Raw genomic sequence first — 18,161 nt, 5'->3', positions numbered from 1 at the left:
ATCGATACAACAGTGGTTGTTCATTGTTTGTTTGTTTGGTTAAAGAGAAGCAAACCGATACAACAGTGGTTGTTCATTGTTTGATTAAAGAGAAGCACATCGATACAACAGTGGTTGTTCATTGTTTGTTTGTTTGGTTAAAGAGAAGCACACTGGTACAACAGTGGTTGTTCATTGTTTAATTTTAGTTTTAGTAAGGTTTTACAGCGTCCACAACTGCATAAGGTCATATGAGCGCCAAGGGGTGGATGTCAACAGAGAAGTCCGAACGGGGAATCAGGCTTACTCTGCTCACCTCTCTAACTTCAACAGCACAAAGTCTGCTTCAACTATCAAGGCACCCCAGAAATAACAGTTCGCAAGAGAGTGACAAACATACAAAAGAAGTAGAGAAAAAATGATGATAGTAAGGATGAGGAAAGAAAAAGTAGCAGTTCCCCCTATGTTGTTCCGGCACAGTTTGAGCATGACATTGAAAAATCAGCCCATTTACAAATTTATTGAGCATAACAACATGTTAATGTCTCCCCTTTGGGAATGGCTTAAAGGCGACTTCACAACGTCAGTCAGTAGCACTGCCCTGGCGGGGGAGACTGGGGGAGGGTCGACAGGGATCCAGTTTGAGGAAACAGAAGGACATCCACACAACAGCCGCCAATGGTTTTTTTAGTTAGTCTAAAGTTAAGAAAAGCACATCGACGTACCAGTGGTTGTTGGTTGTTTGTTTGTTTGAGTAAATAGAAGCACTTTGACAAAATAGCAGTTGGGTTTGGGGTTTTTTGGTCAAGAAAAGCATGTCGACATAACAGTGGTTGTTGTATGTTTGTTGGAGTAAAGAGAAGAACATCGACAAAATAAAGATTATTGTCTGCTAGTGGTAATTTAGTTTCAGTAAGAGTTTTACGGCACTTGCAATACTAACAGGTCATACAAGTGCAAAAAATTTGAGGTGTTACTAAAGAGAAACACACAAAGAAAAAGGGACGAGAGATATTAGGAAGAAAGATATCTGATAGGAAAGAAGGAGAAACCACCTGCCAACCACCCACAGTAAGAGTTTTACGGCACTTGCAACACAATTAGATCATATAAGAGCCGAATATTAGAGGTGTTACTAGAGAGTTACAAAAAAAATGTTCTTAACCCTTCCAGCCCCAGCCATTTTTGTGCACTCCCTAACCCCAGTCCCAGACAATACAGCAGTAGTTCAGAAAAAAAGAGTCATGCATTCTAGAAAGTGATGTAGTATCTTTGTAATGAGGTTCAGATAATAACATCAAACAATGTTTAAAGGTAAATGAACAAATATTATGAAAATGAAAGTTTAATTAGGTTCGTTAATTTTTTTAAAAGCACAAATTCAGTACCCCCTGAAACAGAGAATATACACTCTTAGGATGGCGGGAGGCACAAGCACTGCTGAAAATATACGGGCTTGGGGGTGAAAGGGTTAAATAGGTAAGATAATGTTTACAGATGTTTGATAGGAAAGAAGAAGCAAACCACACTAGAGCACCTTCCAACCACCCACACACTTGAAGAAGAAGAAACAGAGGGCTCGAGGTTGAGCTAAGAAAAGCACACCGTCTCAGTCACGGTCATTGTTTTGTTTGTTGGAGAAAGCACAAAGTACAGGCACAAGCCACTCAGACGTACCATGTCCCCCGGCCTGTCAGCAAATCCTCCGGTCTCTTCGTCCTGACACGCCAAGATAAACTGTACCAGCTTGTCCTGGGGGACAGAGGGCGACCACATGAATAAAACATACCGATAAAGGACAATCATATGTGAGGCAGCGTGGTGAAATCAGGCACTTGTCAAAATACTGAAAGTCAAGAAACTGGCATTTTTCGGCAGGTTTGGGAATTTTTATAGATTTTTTGTTTTTTGGCTCAACACCTTTCTTGCCCATTAAAGAACACATTGCGGTGCGGATTTTACGCTAAAACATTCATTAAAGGAATAAAAGATATAAATTTTCATGTTTCCATGGACTCTCAAGCTAAAGAAATAACTCAAATTTGGCGGACATTTTCTCGCTAATTTTACCTCTGAAACAAGGCGACCCCCACCTCCTTCAATCGCAAATACCTTGACTTGTATACAAGATATACAGATATTTTTTTCATCACAAGCAAGGCAAATGGACAGGCTTTAAGACAATACCTAAATTGATGAGCGCCTGATTCCACAGCTTCACAACACATATGCACATTATTGATAACATGAAGTGCAGTCATCATTGTTTGGGGGGGGGGGGGGGGGGGGGGGGTTAGATTTCATAAGAGCTTTACAGTACTTACAACACAATAAAATAATTTGGCCATATAAAGTCCTCAAGATTAAAGGTATTTTTACCTGGAATTTACATACAAAGAAAATGACGAAAGATAATGACGATGGATGTTGGATAGGAAAGAGGGAGAGAGGAAAGAAGGAGAAATTTACACCAGAGTACCCGCCAACCACCCACTATCCTCACTGGGAAACAAATTTCCCTACAGGAATCACAGAATACAATTACTATGTGTTGCTCTTTAAAAACAAAAAACAAAACAAAAACACACACACACATCTGAAGTTGCAGCAGGTTTTTACAAAATATTACTGGCAACAAACCTTGAACTCCATTTCCATCAAAACAGAAGTTTTTACGACATGTAGAAGGATAAACCAATTCTAAATGCGAATTCAACCCTTTCAGGACCAGACCAGCTCTACAACAACAGCAGAGATAGGGTTCAAGGAATTCTGCACAAATACCGTTCTAGCAATTCATCGTATAGGCTCAGGGGACCAGGGACCAAAGGGTTAAGTTCTCTTTTGAGTTTTTTGGGGGGCTTTGGGTTGGGTTTTTTTTTCTTTTGTTTTTTTACAGAAGGTGTTTTACACCCCCATTGACACAAATTCAGATAATTTAGGAGGTGGGTTCCAACCATACCTATCAGGGCCAACCCAGACTGAGAGGGACACAACGTCCCAGCAAAAACGACTGAGATATGCAATAAACCCCCCCACACACACACAAGGGAATCAAACTCAGGTTTACTGTGTACAACAGCGAAGCGCCTAACCGCTACATCTCAGAATCCCATTCAATATTGTGTGCTGACAGCTACCTTGTCGATCCAATGTAGTCGGCCGATGATCTTGAGCGAGGCCAACACCCACCAGGAGTAGCAGACGTCCGGCAATTTTTCAGGTCGCCCTGTGGGGGGGGGTCACGTGAGACAAAATGTAACGTCCACAAAACAAGTTTACACACACACACACACACATATTATATATATGTGAGGCAGCGTGGTGGAATCAGGCTCTCGTCAAAATAATCAAAGTGAAGAAACTTGCACTTTTTCGCAGGTTTGTGAATTTTTATCAAATTTCTGTTTTTTCGCTGAACACCTTTCATGCCCATTAAAGAACTCATTTCTGTGTGGATTTTTCTGAAAAACATTGATTAAAGGCACAAAAAATGTAAATTTTCAGTTACCACGGACTCTTAAGCTAAGGAAATAACTAATAATTGGCGGCCATTTTCTCACTAATGTTACCTCTGAAAACATGTGGACCCCACCCTCTTCTTTCGCAAATATCTCGACTTGTATTAAAGATAAATGGATATTTTTTTACTCCAAATAAAGACAAGTGAACAAGCTTTAAGATGACACCAATAACTCTACATGTCCGAAAATTGACGAGAGCCTGATTCCACCACACTGCCTCACAAATGTAACGTCCACAAAACAAAAGAGTGGGGAATAGTTTTTTCTTTACACTTTAAAAACCTTTGAGTATAGGGATCTAACTTGATTCAACTAGACAGTAGATTGAGACTCCAGCCATGCAATCAGATACAGAATATTAAGACTGCATAACCAATCTACTCTCACTCTTGCAATTTTATTACCTCCACCCCAGAAGAAGAAAAATAGAAGGAGGAGGAGGAGGAGGAGGAGGAGGAGGAGGAGGAGGAGGAGGAGGAGGAGGAGGAGGAGGAGGAGGAGGAGGAGGAGGAGGAGGAGAAGGAGAGAGGAGGAGGAGGAGGAGGAGGAGGAGGAGGAGGAGGAGGAGGAGAAGAAGAAGAAGAAGAAGAAGAAGAAGAAGAAGAAGAAGAAGAAGAAGAAGAAGAAGAAGAAGAAGAAGAAGAAGAAGAAGAAGATCCATGCTCACAGCAGCTGCAAAACTTCCATTTCTTCCCTCCTTCAACCCCTCCCCCCTTGCCCCAGGTTAATGGGCTTTACGATAGTCCAAAGCCTGCGACTGCCTCCAGTTGGGACCTCAAAAGAGAATGATTTGTTTTCTTCCTTTTGATCGGTCCTGCCTATGATGGCCACATGTCTAAGTGGCCTCTTTTCTCTTTGACAAAGGGTGGCCATCTTAGTCTTGATTGTATTTGGAATTTTAGTATCCATAATAAAACCATGCTAGACTGAAGATATAAAACAAGTAACAGACACTTGTAACAATACAACAACTCTAGATCCATAACAACAACTTAGTCAAGTATATCATAACTTCAATCCTGAAAAGAACGACCTTGACAATTACAGTACCCAATGTCAAGTCTGTGCTCCTCTATGGCTGCAAAACTTGGAAGACAACAAAGACAGTGCTGAATAAAGTCCAGACTTTCATCAACAGATGTATGAGGAGTATCCTGAGAATTAAGTGGCAGGATAGAATAAGACATGAAGAGCTATGGGAAAGGACAGGACAAAAGGATACAGAAGTAGAAATAGGACTAAGAAAGTGGCGTTGGATGGGATACACCTTCAGAAAGCCCAGCGGAAACATCACAAGGCAGTCGCTGCAATGGAACCCACAGGGAGCACGAAGCAGGGGTTGGCCATGAGAGACAAGGAGAAGATGTGTTGAAAAGGACATGAGAGAGATGAAGCTCACTTGGAACGAGCTAGGAGGGATGGCCCAGGACAGGAGTTTGAATATGGCCTATACCCTGCCAGGGGTGAAAGGCATTGATGATGAATTACAGTATAACACAGATAAGCCGAACTCGGAAGACTTGAAACCGCGTATTGTCAAACTGTGCCTGCGGTCCCGTTTGTTTTTTTTTTACTTCTCTTTTAACTTTGTAAGATATCCCTCGAATTACAGATCCCTCGAACTACTGAGGCCAGTCCCGACGCATTCAAGCTATCCGTGTTATACTGTAAGTTGTTGTAACCAAGATAATTTTATGAGAGCCCATACCATTTAGTCCCCCAGAGGGTAGCTGTCTCTCACACAGCCACCAGCCCAGCTGGTCGGCGTTCACATGATGGAGTCTCTTTGTGATGGACAGCATGCCCACGCAGCAGTACACCTGGAGACAGATGCGCATACATACAAAATGACATCTTCATCATCATCATTTGGAAAGCAACAACAGTAGGAAGGAGAGGCTTGCATGATTTTCAGACAAAATAATATAAAAATATTAAATGTTTAAGATTTGTTTAAATGGATACAGCTCAATGTTTCGCCTCTTGGGCTTCCTCATCATCATTATCATCGTCATAAAGTGCTACATCTGAAACACACAAAAGCGATCATGATCCTCCATTCATTTCTTCGCTCGGATGCTCTAAAGAAAAGAAAAAAAAGCATTGAAATCCTGACCCTGTTAAGTTACTTAGTTAGAACAAGACTTAAAGATAACAAATACCAGTGGAAGTACACTGGAACTTCACAATAATCCTAGCTAAAAATACAAAATGATGCACAGTGACATCGTCTATTTATTCCACAGGGATGCCGAATGACTTTTGAAAAAAAAAAAATTGAAAATGAGTGGAGCATCACATCTCACCTAAAAACAAATCTTGCAAAGTTTTTAAATTAACAAACGAAAACATCTCTCCTACTTCTCCCCTTTCCTCTGCGAGTTTATGAAGTCTTTGTTGCATCAATTCCAATAGTATTATTTCAGTCTTGAGAAGAAGGACCTAATGTCAGTGGGAAAATTCCAACGGATGAAAAAAACGGAAAAAAGCAGGAAAAACCGGAGATTTGGCATCCCTGATACAAGTGCGCTATATTGTATTCAGTGACACTAGTGGATTATTTTATGTGTATGTTCATGTAGGTATGTCACTGTAAACCAATTTGTTAATACTTTTTCTTAAGCTAGATCATTTTAAGAGGTGGATTTCCAACCCTGCATGTTAGGGCCAACTCGGGCCAAGAATGATACAACATCCCAGCAGAAAGACGTCTCCCTGCTCAAGTATTGAACTCGGGTCTCCTGTGAGCCCCAGTAGAGCGTGTAACAGCTACACCACAACGCCCAAAACAGATTTTCCCACGAGGGTTAATAAAAATGTGTCACAACGCGGTGGAATCAGGCACTCGTCAATTTTTGGGCATGAGGAGTTATTGGTATCATCTTAAAGCTTGTTCATTTATCTTGCTTTCCAAGAAAAAAATACCCATCTATCTTGAGCTGAAGTTGAGATATTTACCTTGAAGAAGACAGGGGTCGCTTGGTTTCAGAGATGAAATTAGCGAGAACATAGCCGTCAGAGTTTGGTGATTTCCAAAGCTTGAGAGTACTTGGAAACTGACAATTTACCATTTTTGTGCGTTTAATCAACGTTTTTCAGTAAAATCCAGACAGAAATTAATTTTTAAAAGGACATAAAAGGTGGTGAGTCAAAAAACAAAAATTCGACAAAAATTGCTAAACCCTCAGAATAATGCTGATTTCTTTGATTTCATTGATTAGATGAGCGCCTGATTTCACCACGATGCCTCTCATGTGGAATTTCTTTTTTAATTTCAATTTCAAACAAAGCAGCTACCTGTCCGGAATGTGACTCGCTGCCGGGCCGACAGCCAAAAGCTCCGTCAAAGTTCATGCAGGACACGACAAACTCCACCGCTTTGTCTACGTCGATCTCGTTGAGACGATTCTGAGGTGGAATAAAACACATAAGACTATCACCGTCAACATCACTGCCTTTTTCACCCTGGATCAGGGTATAGGCCACAAACAAACATTTTCCACATTTTCCTATCCTGGTCAAGCCTCTTGATGTTATTCCATGTCTTCCCACTTTTCTGCACATCAATTTCTGTGACTCTCCTCCACGTTCCACCTGTGATTTCAGCTTCCTTAAAACCAGGGATGCTAATGGGACTTTATGAAAATGACTGAAAATTCACAAAGCTGTATTTGCAAAGTAAAAAAGACAATAGACACAACTATAACGGAACAAATGCATGCGTAAAATAATAACCTTTCTTGCAGTGTAAAATTACTTTAAAAATCTTTTAAAAGAGGGAAAAATGGCATCCCGGTAACAATCTCATCGTCCAAATATTATCACTTTGATCCAGAGTGGCACCCTCCAACCACCCGCCATCAGCTCAAATCAATCCACGAGCCAATGTCATTCCCGTAAATGCACAACATACTACTGTACCCATAGAGCAGATCAATTTCCAGAGAAACATATCGACACATCAATTATTCAACAGCGTATGGGAAAAGCATATGCTATACTGTCATAAGCTGACAAAACGCCTTTTTTTAGAATTCACAACAGTTACGAGAAAAAGAGTTCTTTTGTCAGTGTGGCCATTGAAAAATTGAGTGCTTCCAAAATTTGAATTCTAATTTATTCAAAAACTAGTCACAGTTTCACTTTGATTTTTTTTTCACACAAGTTGGGTTATTTATTAGGCTTTCGAATAAAAATTTTTGGTGCCAAAATGAAAAAAGGTGTTTTGTCAGCTTACTGCAGTATAGACAGAAATCGCAGACAGAAAGGAAAGTGCATGATCTACTACTACTACTACAAACATTTTCCTACCACCCATAGCATGTGACACACTCAACAAACCAGTAAAAAAAAAACTGAAATGCTACGGAAACAGTAAAAACTGCAGCAAAAACTTACCAGTAAAGCCAAACAGGCAACAGCACAAAAGGAGAACCTGGTGTCGACCTCACCTGTAGACCAACACGGGTAGAACGTCTCGTTACAGTTTGTCAAGATGCTTTTGATCATTACAGGCACAACACACAGCACTGCCATAAGCTGACAAAATGCCTTTTTCCATTTTGGCGTACCCGGCTATATACAATGAAAACTTTAGTCAGTTTGTTAGTGTTTGAGCGCTTAATTGGCTACTTGCACTGTATGTTTCCTGAAAATCTGAGAATGTTATTGAGTGTTCTAAGATCTACTGGGGTAAAAATAGTTGTAAAATACATGGAGCGTGCTGTAGAGCATGGATATATGCTGTATAAACGCAGTTAGAACAGGTAATTGTTACTATCAATTTGAACATGACACCCACACACACACACACACATACAAACACACACACACACACACACACACACACACACACGCCGCCTCCCCCCAGGTGCAGCAAGCACCCACCGACTCACCCCATTTATCTCCAAAAAAGCTTCCGTCGGGCTGCTGCAGTCCCTTGACCCACTGCACCACGGCTTCTGTGTCTACAGCATCCACGGCCTCATACAGGGTCAGGATCTTGTTGGGGGAGAGAGAGAGAACCACATCAACACAACCGTCACTTAGAGCTGTCCTAGTAAGAGTTTTACGGCACTTGCAACACGATAAGGTCATATGGGTGCTAAAGATGTTACAAGAGAGTAAGAAACACAAAAAAGAAGGAGCAGAGATAGTTTTAGTAAGAGTATTACGGCACTTGCAACACAACAACGTCATATAAGTGCCGACGAATAGATGTGTTACAAGAGAGTAATAAACAAACACAAAAAAGAAGGAGGGGAGATACAGAGATAGATTTTTTATAGGAAAGAAGGAGCAAACAACACCAGAGTGAAAAGTGATTAACTTAACATTAACCGTCTCCTGGTGTATGCCCCAGAAGGATCAGAAATGGTTATATCATGGTTTAAAACTTATTTCTCAGTTTAGATGTTGTCAAAAATGAAAAGAACTATCGTGGTCTTTTCCAATCACCAGTCCATCCAAGTAGTCAACTTAGTAAGTTATTTTCCGTCGACCTCAGCCCTTTTTCGCCTGCTAGTAGACACAGCAAGAGAATAAACCAGAGTCAGACAAATGTGTGTGTGTGTTTGTGAGAGAAAGTTACAACTTTCTCAAACAATCAGTTACATTCTCAACATAGCACATCTGTGCTTGTCCTATATATCTGCGATAGCACCAATGAAAAGGAAATATTTTTCCTTAGACTTAGAGACCTACCCATATCTGATTGCAAAAGTAAAAAAGGGACGTCCAAATAAGCATTTATGTGAAATAAGCACCGCATTAAGGCCTGACAAATTTGGGATGGACGTCCCTGTAGTAACTTCCTTCTAAAAAACTCGCCGTGTTCGTCACATCTTGCAGTCACTAACACTTCAGATACAGCAAATGTGGGTGGTTAGCAGGTGCTCTGGTGTGGTTTGCTCTTTCTTTCCTATCAAACATCTATCGTCCTGATCTCTCCTCCTTCTTTTTTGTGTTTGTTACTCTCTTGTTACACCTCTAATCTTCAGCACTTATATGACCTTATTGTGTTTCAAGTGCCGTAAAACTCTCACTAAAACCTTTTTTTTAAAGATACAGCAAAATTAGTCTGAAGTCTGGCCAAACCAACTCCCCAGGCTCACCACAATATTCAGAGGTGCCAACTAGCTATGAAAAAAAAAATCTAAACTTTTCGGACGGTGTCGAAATGCTCATGCAGGGACTCAATATTTTTCCATCATACCGTCAAATACATCTTGTTTCAACACCATTTTCCCTACAATCTGCCTGAAGTCAGGCAGAAACGGACAATTCTAGAAACCTAGAATACTGGACTGATCCAGAAAATTGGCACCTCTGCGTATTGATTCCAGTCACTGAACTGAAAATGCAAATTTCAGCTGACTTTCGCAAATGCCGGGACCCAAATTTTTATCAGCAATCCATGACCTCTCACCTGTATGGCACTCAGAGTAGACAGCAGGTGGGGGTCGTGACCTATGCTGCAGCTCATTCCTCCGCAGCTGTGCTGACATTTCTGGATGAAGTCCACCACCTCCCCTTTGTCCATGCGGTCAAGCTGACCAGCCAGAGCCATGGACGTCAGGCCCCAGTACATGCCGTTCATGCGCAGAAATTCAGTCATGACATATTCCTGAGAAACAAAGTAAGGTGTATTTTGTTTAGTCTCATTTCTTTTCCTGGCCAGCTGTATTATAATGCAAGAGCCTAGAAATTTTTACTGCCAAAACAGCAGGTCAATGATTAGTGTTATTTTTAATTCATTCAATATCACACTATTTTGCCCCCAAGCACAGGATGCAACTAAAAAGCATAAAGTCTTTTTAAAAATTGAAAAAAGTTCAGTACTATGTTACGACCACGACACTACAGCAAGGCTTGTATGAAAAACAGATTTAAATACAAAAGAATAACATTAAGAAAATCAAAAGCATGTTATCTTGGTGAAATCAGGTAATCCACAAAAGGAAAAAATGATGAAATCGAGGAAACTGACATTTAAAACTTTTTTTTTTCCCTTGGGGGAGGGCTCATATTAAAAATTAAAAACATTTCTGTACAAGATTTTACTGAAAAACATGGATGAAAGGCACAAAAATGTACATTTGCAGTTTCCAAGGACACTCGAGCTTAGGAAGTCACCAAACTTTGGCGGCCAATTTCTCGCTAAAGTTACCTTTAACACCAGGCAACTTCCATCTCAAACAATCACAAATTCCATTCAAGACAGATGGGTACTTTTTTCATCAAAAGACAAATTGAACAAGCTCTAAGATAATACATTGATAATACAGTCCATGCCGGCTTTAAGCACGGTCATCGGGAGATAGCTTAAGCGTGCATAAAGCTGAAGCGTGCTTGAGTGCGAAGTAGACATAATCCAGAGATTTTCATGTATAGAAAATTTCCAGTGATATTTCCCTTTGTTTGTAAGTAGGCCTGTAGCGGTCCCACAAAAGTGTGCACTGTTATTTTGACCCGCCATGGTAGTTTTTGTTTGTTTTTGTTTTGTGGTCGAATGGGAAATGGAAACTTCATTTAGACGGCCAGTCACGATACAGCACACTAGGCCTACACACTGCCTATGCTTACCACTGCCCGCTGTGCCACATTCATACCACCACCTTCATCCCCCCTCACGCGTGATACACAATCAGGATTAATGGATAGCGAGGGTCTTAGGTGAAATCGCAGCCAGCCTCCTTTTCTCGTCCCCCCAACTCTCTTTTGTATTTTTTGTTGTTGTCTGTGTGTAAATTTGACCTATGCTAGATCCTATGTCCACAAGTGCGGCAGTGTGCATCTCTCCACCTTCCTTTCCACGTATGTGAGTGTGTGTGTCCACCATTTGCGTTCTTTGTGTTTTTCTTACACACTCACTGCTGCGGTGTAGACTGTTCGAACTTCGAAGGGTTATCATGAAAGTATTGATTGTCTTGTAAATGAAGCGTCCCCGAAGCCGAAGTTACCGTGCTTAAAGGCGTGTTATTAATATAGCAAAAATTCGGTAACAGCTGTTTAGCGTGCTTGAATCCGAAACGTGCTTTATGCCGCCGTGCTTAAAGCCGGCATGGACTGCAATAACTTCATTCGTAAAAACTGACAGTTAATGGGCCTGGCTGAGCCATTGAGAGCAAAGACTTCAATATAACACAAAGTTTTCAAAGGACTATAATAAGACAGCAGAAATCCTATTTGTTATCTCACTAGCAAAGGTGAAAAGATCAAACAAATCCAACAGTTTAAATATATATGATAACATCTGATGCTAAATGCTTTACAGAAATAAAATGGAGAATTACTATGGCTAAGGCTAGTTTCAATAAAATGAGCCCAGTCCTGAAAAAAGGAAACATCTCAATGACTACCAAAATTAAAGTTCTGAAATGCTATGTATGGTCAACCCTTTTATATGACTGGACAAAAAGACTGAAAATAAAATAGAAGCAACAGAAAAGTGGTTTCTGAGGAGACTGCTAAGAATATCGTGGAAGGAAAAGAAATCAATAGAGGTAGTGCTTGATGAAGCCCACGAGAGACGCTCACTGTTAAAAACAATCAGGAAACAATAAATGCAGTTGTTAGGACACCTGAATAGACATACAGGTCTATAACTTTTAGCTTTCACTGGCAAAATTGAAGGCAAACGAAGCGGGGTAGGCCCAAAACAACCAACTTAGGGAACCTAAACAAATGGGTAACGGGGAAAGATCGGGAAAACATAGCTTTTTTAAGAGCATCCGAGCAAAGGAATGAATGGAGAACCATGATCGCCAATGTCTGTCACATATCAGATCTGGCACTGGATGATGATAATAAGACAACCTTGTTGACAAAAGGTATCAGAAATTCTAAAAATAACTTACATAGTCGTCTTTCTTTTCTCCATAGGCAGCTATGTAGTCTGCATGCTTCTGAAGGAACAAGGTTTGGGGGGCACTGCTTGGTATGACAATATCCTTCACCGGCGTACCCTGGGTGGGGAACAAATCATTATCTTTCAGTTTCAGATAAAAGCTATAAAAAGTGAAAGAAAAAAGAAAATATCAGAAGGGAATAATTTATAATCAGGTTTTGGCCAGACAATACTTTTAAAAGTGTCTACGTACATGGTAACCGAGCACGTAGTACGTAGTCTCAGTATCTACGTACACGGTAACCGGGAGCTTAGTTTCTGGGGCCCCTTGAGCTAGGCGCACGGTAAATGCTTCTCTCCCTTATGACCTTGACTTCTTTTGCTTTTGTTACCCAGAATTTTTCAACGATGGCCTGATTACTGTAATAATTATGACAATACATATAGGCCTAAAAATAACCTATAGATATCCGTTGTTCTTCCGTTGCTTTAAAAGAAAGCTTTGTCCGAGTTCTGGTTACTAGGGCCAGTCATCAAGAACCTGTCAGTGAAACTTTCAAACGCACTTTCGCATCACGTGACATGACCTCCTACGTGTGAGTAGCGCGTGTGTCGGGGACAGTCGGTTGTCGAGGTTAACAAAGTTCATTCACACCTGTCGCATTGGTCGAGGTGTTTTTCGGGACTTAACCACTGTGGGCTTAAACTGCGTGCCGTGATTTAATACATTATGTACTAGGCCTAATTGAGGACAAAAGAAATAAGAAAATAAAAATAAATGAACAACTTTGGCGTATTTTTTTAAGGGGGGGGGGGGGGGGATATGTGCCTTGAGTGTATTGCATTATTTGGGTTCAAAATTTTACGTGAAGCTGGAAACAACAGGAAAGCGGGAGGGGATGAAAGAAGTCAAGGTCATGAAGGCAGCGAAGCATTTACCGTGCACCTAGCTCAAGGGGCCCCCGAAACTAAGCACCCGGTTACCGTGTACGTAGATACTGAGACTACGAGCCCAGTTACTGTGTACATAAACACTCCGCTTTTAAAATCCTAACGAACCCTAGTCATAGACCAGAAGAAATTCCATAACGAGTCACCATTGCAAAATAAGAATCTAAAAAGAATAGAGGTTTGGGGTTAGGGTTAGGGGTAGGGTCAAGTTAGGCCTCTTCCTAGGCAATTAGTGTTTGTAGGGAGTTGGGGAGGTCACTCATTACGACTTACGAAAGTCTTTCCCCTACACCTACCCCTTAGCCTTAACTTTAGATTCCAACCCTTAGACCTACCCTTAAACTTACTGGTGCTTTTTCGGTAGTTCCCACCCCCCCTTATTTGAGCCTAAATCTACATCTAGATCTATACGTTTGATGCGCGGCAAGCTGAGATATCAAACCTAACAACTGCAAAACATCAAATTATGGTGAAATCAGGGGGGCATACCCCCTGAAACCCCCCACTTTATTTTTATCAGGTCAGGGGGGGCAACCCTGAAACCCCTCTACTCTTGGGGCCAAAACCCTCGAATAACAATTGCGGGGTGGGAACTACCGAAAAAGCGCCAACTTACTACCGATAATCGATATATATATATGCCCAGTCATGTCAAGCAAGTACGTAGATACTGAGATTAGGTGAGACTAGGTTCCCGGTTACCATCATGTACGCAGAGATGCCAACCACAGAAAACCGAAATGAGTATTGGGAGATATGAAAATGTGTATTCTCCACGACCGACCGACCAACTAGTAAAATGTTCCGGGTGTCCAGCAATATTTCCTGAAAAAAATTTACTAGCTCACCAGCTCGAAAAAGGGAGCACACACGCGTACATATACATGTATCTAGTCAACAACATGTTAGTGTTCAATGTCGTACTGGGGTCTGGTTTGACTTAAGTATTTCAGTCTGTTATAATATTTTCCTCTCATTATTATTATAAAAAATTAATCCTGTTTTGAGCGTTCGAAAGGGCCTAGAACAAGAATTTCGACTATCAAGAGCCAGTCTGGGTGTCATGATTCATAATATGAACTGACAGACTCAAATTATTTAAATTATTGCTCAAACTCAGAGAAGAGCAATAACTTGAATGGCTCAAGTAGACCCATGCACTGTGAGAGTTGTAACAACTGCGGTAGGGCAAGATGCAGTGACACTGAAAATCTGCCAGTCTTGAACAGAAAGCTACATACAACATACACTGTAGGTATAATTTACTATCACTATCACCCATCCAATGACACGCGAACATTTTATTTCAATAACACAGACTTGCAATATATGAAGGGTCCCGATTCCGCCCACGGCCTGCACCAACGCGCGCTTTGCAGAGAGCTCTAATCAAAATTCTGAAATTTGCCTCCAAGTTTTTGTCCTCTGGTGTTGCCTTCACACCTCCTCCCCCCTCGAGTTACAAGTATATAAAAAAAAAATCAATAAATAATCCACTCCCGTAGTCCTATACTTGGCAACACCGTTACTCCCACCAAACACGGTCTTTGCTCACACGAAGCCGCATTTATTTGTGATGTGAATGCGCACAGGTTCATTGACCGGTCACGATGGCGAGCCCGACAATCTAAAAATCGGACGACGCTTGTATTTTCTTTTCTTTTTTTCCTACAAGTTACAGCACAGAGACGAGTCCGAGAAATTTCATTTGCATGGCGACACAGCGTTTACACTGCACAACCTGCATGTCAAAAATAAGTTGCGTTATCAGTCTACCGCTGACAAACTTCTTGGTGGTAACGAAAGCGAAAGTAGATCTTGATTTTCCCAATCAAGCCTCGGTGTCACATACACTTCCGTCTGCCGCCATAGCCAGCCGCCTGTTCGCGTGAAAGTGAAACGTACTCTCGGAGGAGGAAAAGCTAAACGAATATAATACCACAATCGCGACCGGCAACATTGAACTTACTGACTTTATCTCACTTGGTTTTCAAATATTCCAGTTCCACGATACTGATACTATTTTGACAAAAGATGGGACGTGAGATAATTAGGTTTACTCGCCCAAACTGGATCTCGGAGTTTTCGGATTCCAGGATGCATATTTTTTTTATGAGAAGTCGTATTTGCGTATTTTCGGCAAAAAATCGTAAAATCGTACTGGTTGGCATCTCTGTGTACGTAAATACTGAGACTAGGTGCCCGGTTACTGAGTACTTAGACACTCCCGAAAATAAAATAGGGCCTAATAAATGTGTGCAAGTAAGTAAGTGTATGAATAGCAGATCTAGACTAGAATAGTTCTATAATCTAGATCGAGATAGATCTCGTAAGTTACCAAGTAGGCCTTGCAAACAATTACAATACAGATGACAATGTAGTGTCAGTGTCAGGATGCAGATGATGTCACACTTGTGACAATCATTTACATTATGATTATGGGTAATGTAAACTTACAAGTAGACGTCACATGTAGGATAATAATGTAGGCCCCTATTTGATGCTATAATTCAAGGAAGTGGCTATCCTCACCCGGGGTGAGAATAAAAATACGATCGACCTCTCACCCCGGGTGAGACTTGCCACCGTTGGCTATTCTCACCCGGTGTGAAACAAGGCCTATTTTTCCTAATTTCGGAATATTTTCTATCGGTGTGGATGATCAAATGGATAAAAGCAATGAAAAAAATTACGTTATAATAGCACAAAAGTAGGCTAATTTGATCATCTACAAAGATGATATGGCTATTTCACTTTTCGAATCGAGCCGAACTACGCGGGTCGCCATTTTGTTTTGCCCGGAAGTTCTCGCAAGATCTACTCCTCCCCTCTTCTCTCTCTCTGTCCCTTTCTGAATACTATCTATCGGTGTGGACGATCAAATTGACCAAAACAAAGTTTTAAAATGATGTTAAAACACAAAAAAAGTATATTAATTTGGTCGTCTACAAAGTTGCTACGGCTATTTTAAATTTAACTTTCCGAATCCAGCCAAACTACGCGGGTCGCCACTTTGTTTTGCCCGTAATTTCTCGCGCTACTCCTCTCTCTCTCTCCACTGGGCCCACAGACAAAATTGCACGCTTAAAAGGCTAACAGTAGTAATGGAACGTTTGTTCACGGCACAGAATTCTGCAATTTTTTTCACAGTGTAGACTGTAGATTTCTGTGGTTCAGGGGGAACGCAAAATTGGTTGGCCTAGATCTAGGCTATAACGGTGAACGCACACCGGGTGCCGGGTGAGAATTGCCAACAGACTCGCCTGCGCTAGAGTGCTAGAGGTGGCCATAATTCAACTCCGGACACCAGTCATCATTTTCGTCTTTTGCGATAGATCTACTTTTGTTTTAGCGCTAGATTTAGATATCTAGATCTAGATCTAGATTCTAGATCTAGAATCTAGATCTAGTCTAGAATCTAGAGATCTACAATCTAGACTTTATGCTAGAGTAGAGAGTAGAGAGGCTAGGACTAGATCTAGGAGTTTAACTTACTTTTAAGGCAAGGAGTGTTTACAGTACACTCTCGACTCTCGACTAATCAAGAACGATCTACACGGCAATTTAATGTGTCGAAAAACAAAGCTTACCATCGTCAGTAACCGGACTCTGTAGATCTATATCTAGATCTAAATCTAAATGCTGTGTCCAAATGGCTCAGGAAAAAGAAATAATGTAGCAACGAGGTATAAAATCTTAGCCGACAACAGTCACCACAACCACTTCCAAGTCATTCCTTCCTCAGTTACACACACTGGTCTGTCACACTCCGTCAGACAAGTCAGTGTACAAAAATATGAATGTGTTTTTCTGCGACTACTTCCGGAAGAATGTTCTTCGCGTTGTTTATTATGACACATTTAATAATGATAATTGCATTTTGATACCAGTTTTGTTTATAGAAAAAAGAAAAGGGCTATATTAACTCAGTGACAACATAAGATATCTATTATGTTGGTAAGTAAACAAGAGTTTTTGTAATTATTGCTTGTTTGCTTTGTTCCCATCTATGTTTGTTCCAGACAACAATATCGCGATAATACTCTTGTCCGAAGAATCTTATCAGCTGATTACATTGATCTTGTCGTTTTCAATGTAGACCAATGAAAAGCATACCTTGGGAGCGTAACACTTTCATGAAGCAGCGACGCCATTGTTCATAGCCTGAATAAGCCGTCCCGCAATATCGTCTCATCATCATCATTTTCATCGCATCACCCCAATAATAAATCAAAATATTAATTAATTAACTTTGGTGACTATAGTAGTAAACTTGGAAGGCTGAAACTATTATTCATTCGTCATTTGATTTTATTGCAAAATAAAGTAGTGAAAGTAACAATCAGATTTAATAAACAAAATACACTATCAGTAGAAGTTATTGGGGAAATAAGCAAAGACTAAAGTATTTTAAAGCCTTTGATCCCCCCCTAAAAGATGGGAAATCATAACTAACAGGTAAGGGTAAGATTGAAGAATACCGGACCAGCGGACTGACTTTGCCTATGTCTCAACCTTAGGAATTCATAATTTCCCCGTTTTTAATGTCTCTCACTCTCAAAGGAGAATCTCGGACCGGTATATCTATTCAATAATGTACAAGTGGTTCGGTATTCTTCAATCTTCCCCAATCCCCAGGTAAGCTATGAGGCAAACAGAAATTGGAATGCTACTGTTTAACTTTAATGGCCATGCATGGTCTATTTTATCCAAATTAATTGAACATTCAGAATATTGACGGGTTTGGTTTTTTTAATATGTAAAAGTGCATTAGAACTAAGTTAGAAAAATAGATGCCTAGTAAACTGAGACACATGTTCTGACACACACACACACACTCACACACACACACACACACA

General features: G+C 40.7%; 1 protein-coding gene across 1 annotated transcript; it reads right to left on the bottom strand.

Annotated features, from left to right (window-relative positions):
• Nucleotides 1-1,656: 1,656 nt before the first annotated feature.
• On the bottom strand, nt 1,657-17,115 carry LOC101862726 (geranylgeranyl transferase type-2 subunit beta; the record flags this gene model as incomplete). The annotated part of the gene is given in 9 exon segments (XM_005097596.3): nt 1,657-1,731; nt 3,120-3,208; nt 5,212-5,323; nt 6,801-6,911; nt 7,902-7,954; nt 8,399-8,504; nt 9,931-10,128; nt 12,362-12,469; nt 16,893-17,115. Coding segments are annotated over 9 exon segments (855 nt in total), but the record flags the coding sequence as incomplete, so codon positions are not given.
• Nucleotides 17,116-18,161: the final 1,046 nt, after the last annotated feature.

This window comes from Aplysia californica, unplaced genomic scaffold (genome assembly GCF_000002075.1).
Source record: "Aplysia californica isolate F4 #8 unplaced genomic scaffold, AplCal3.0 scaffold00158, whole genome shotgun sequence".
Classification (NCBI taxonomy): domain Eukaryota; kingdom Metazoa; phylum Mollusca; class Gastropoda; order Aplysiida; family Aplysiidae; genus Aplysia; species Aplysia californica.
Note: the sequence above shows the minus strand (reverse complement) of the source record. Positions and strands in the feature narration are given on the sequence as shown.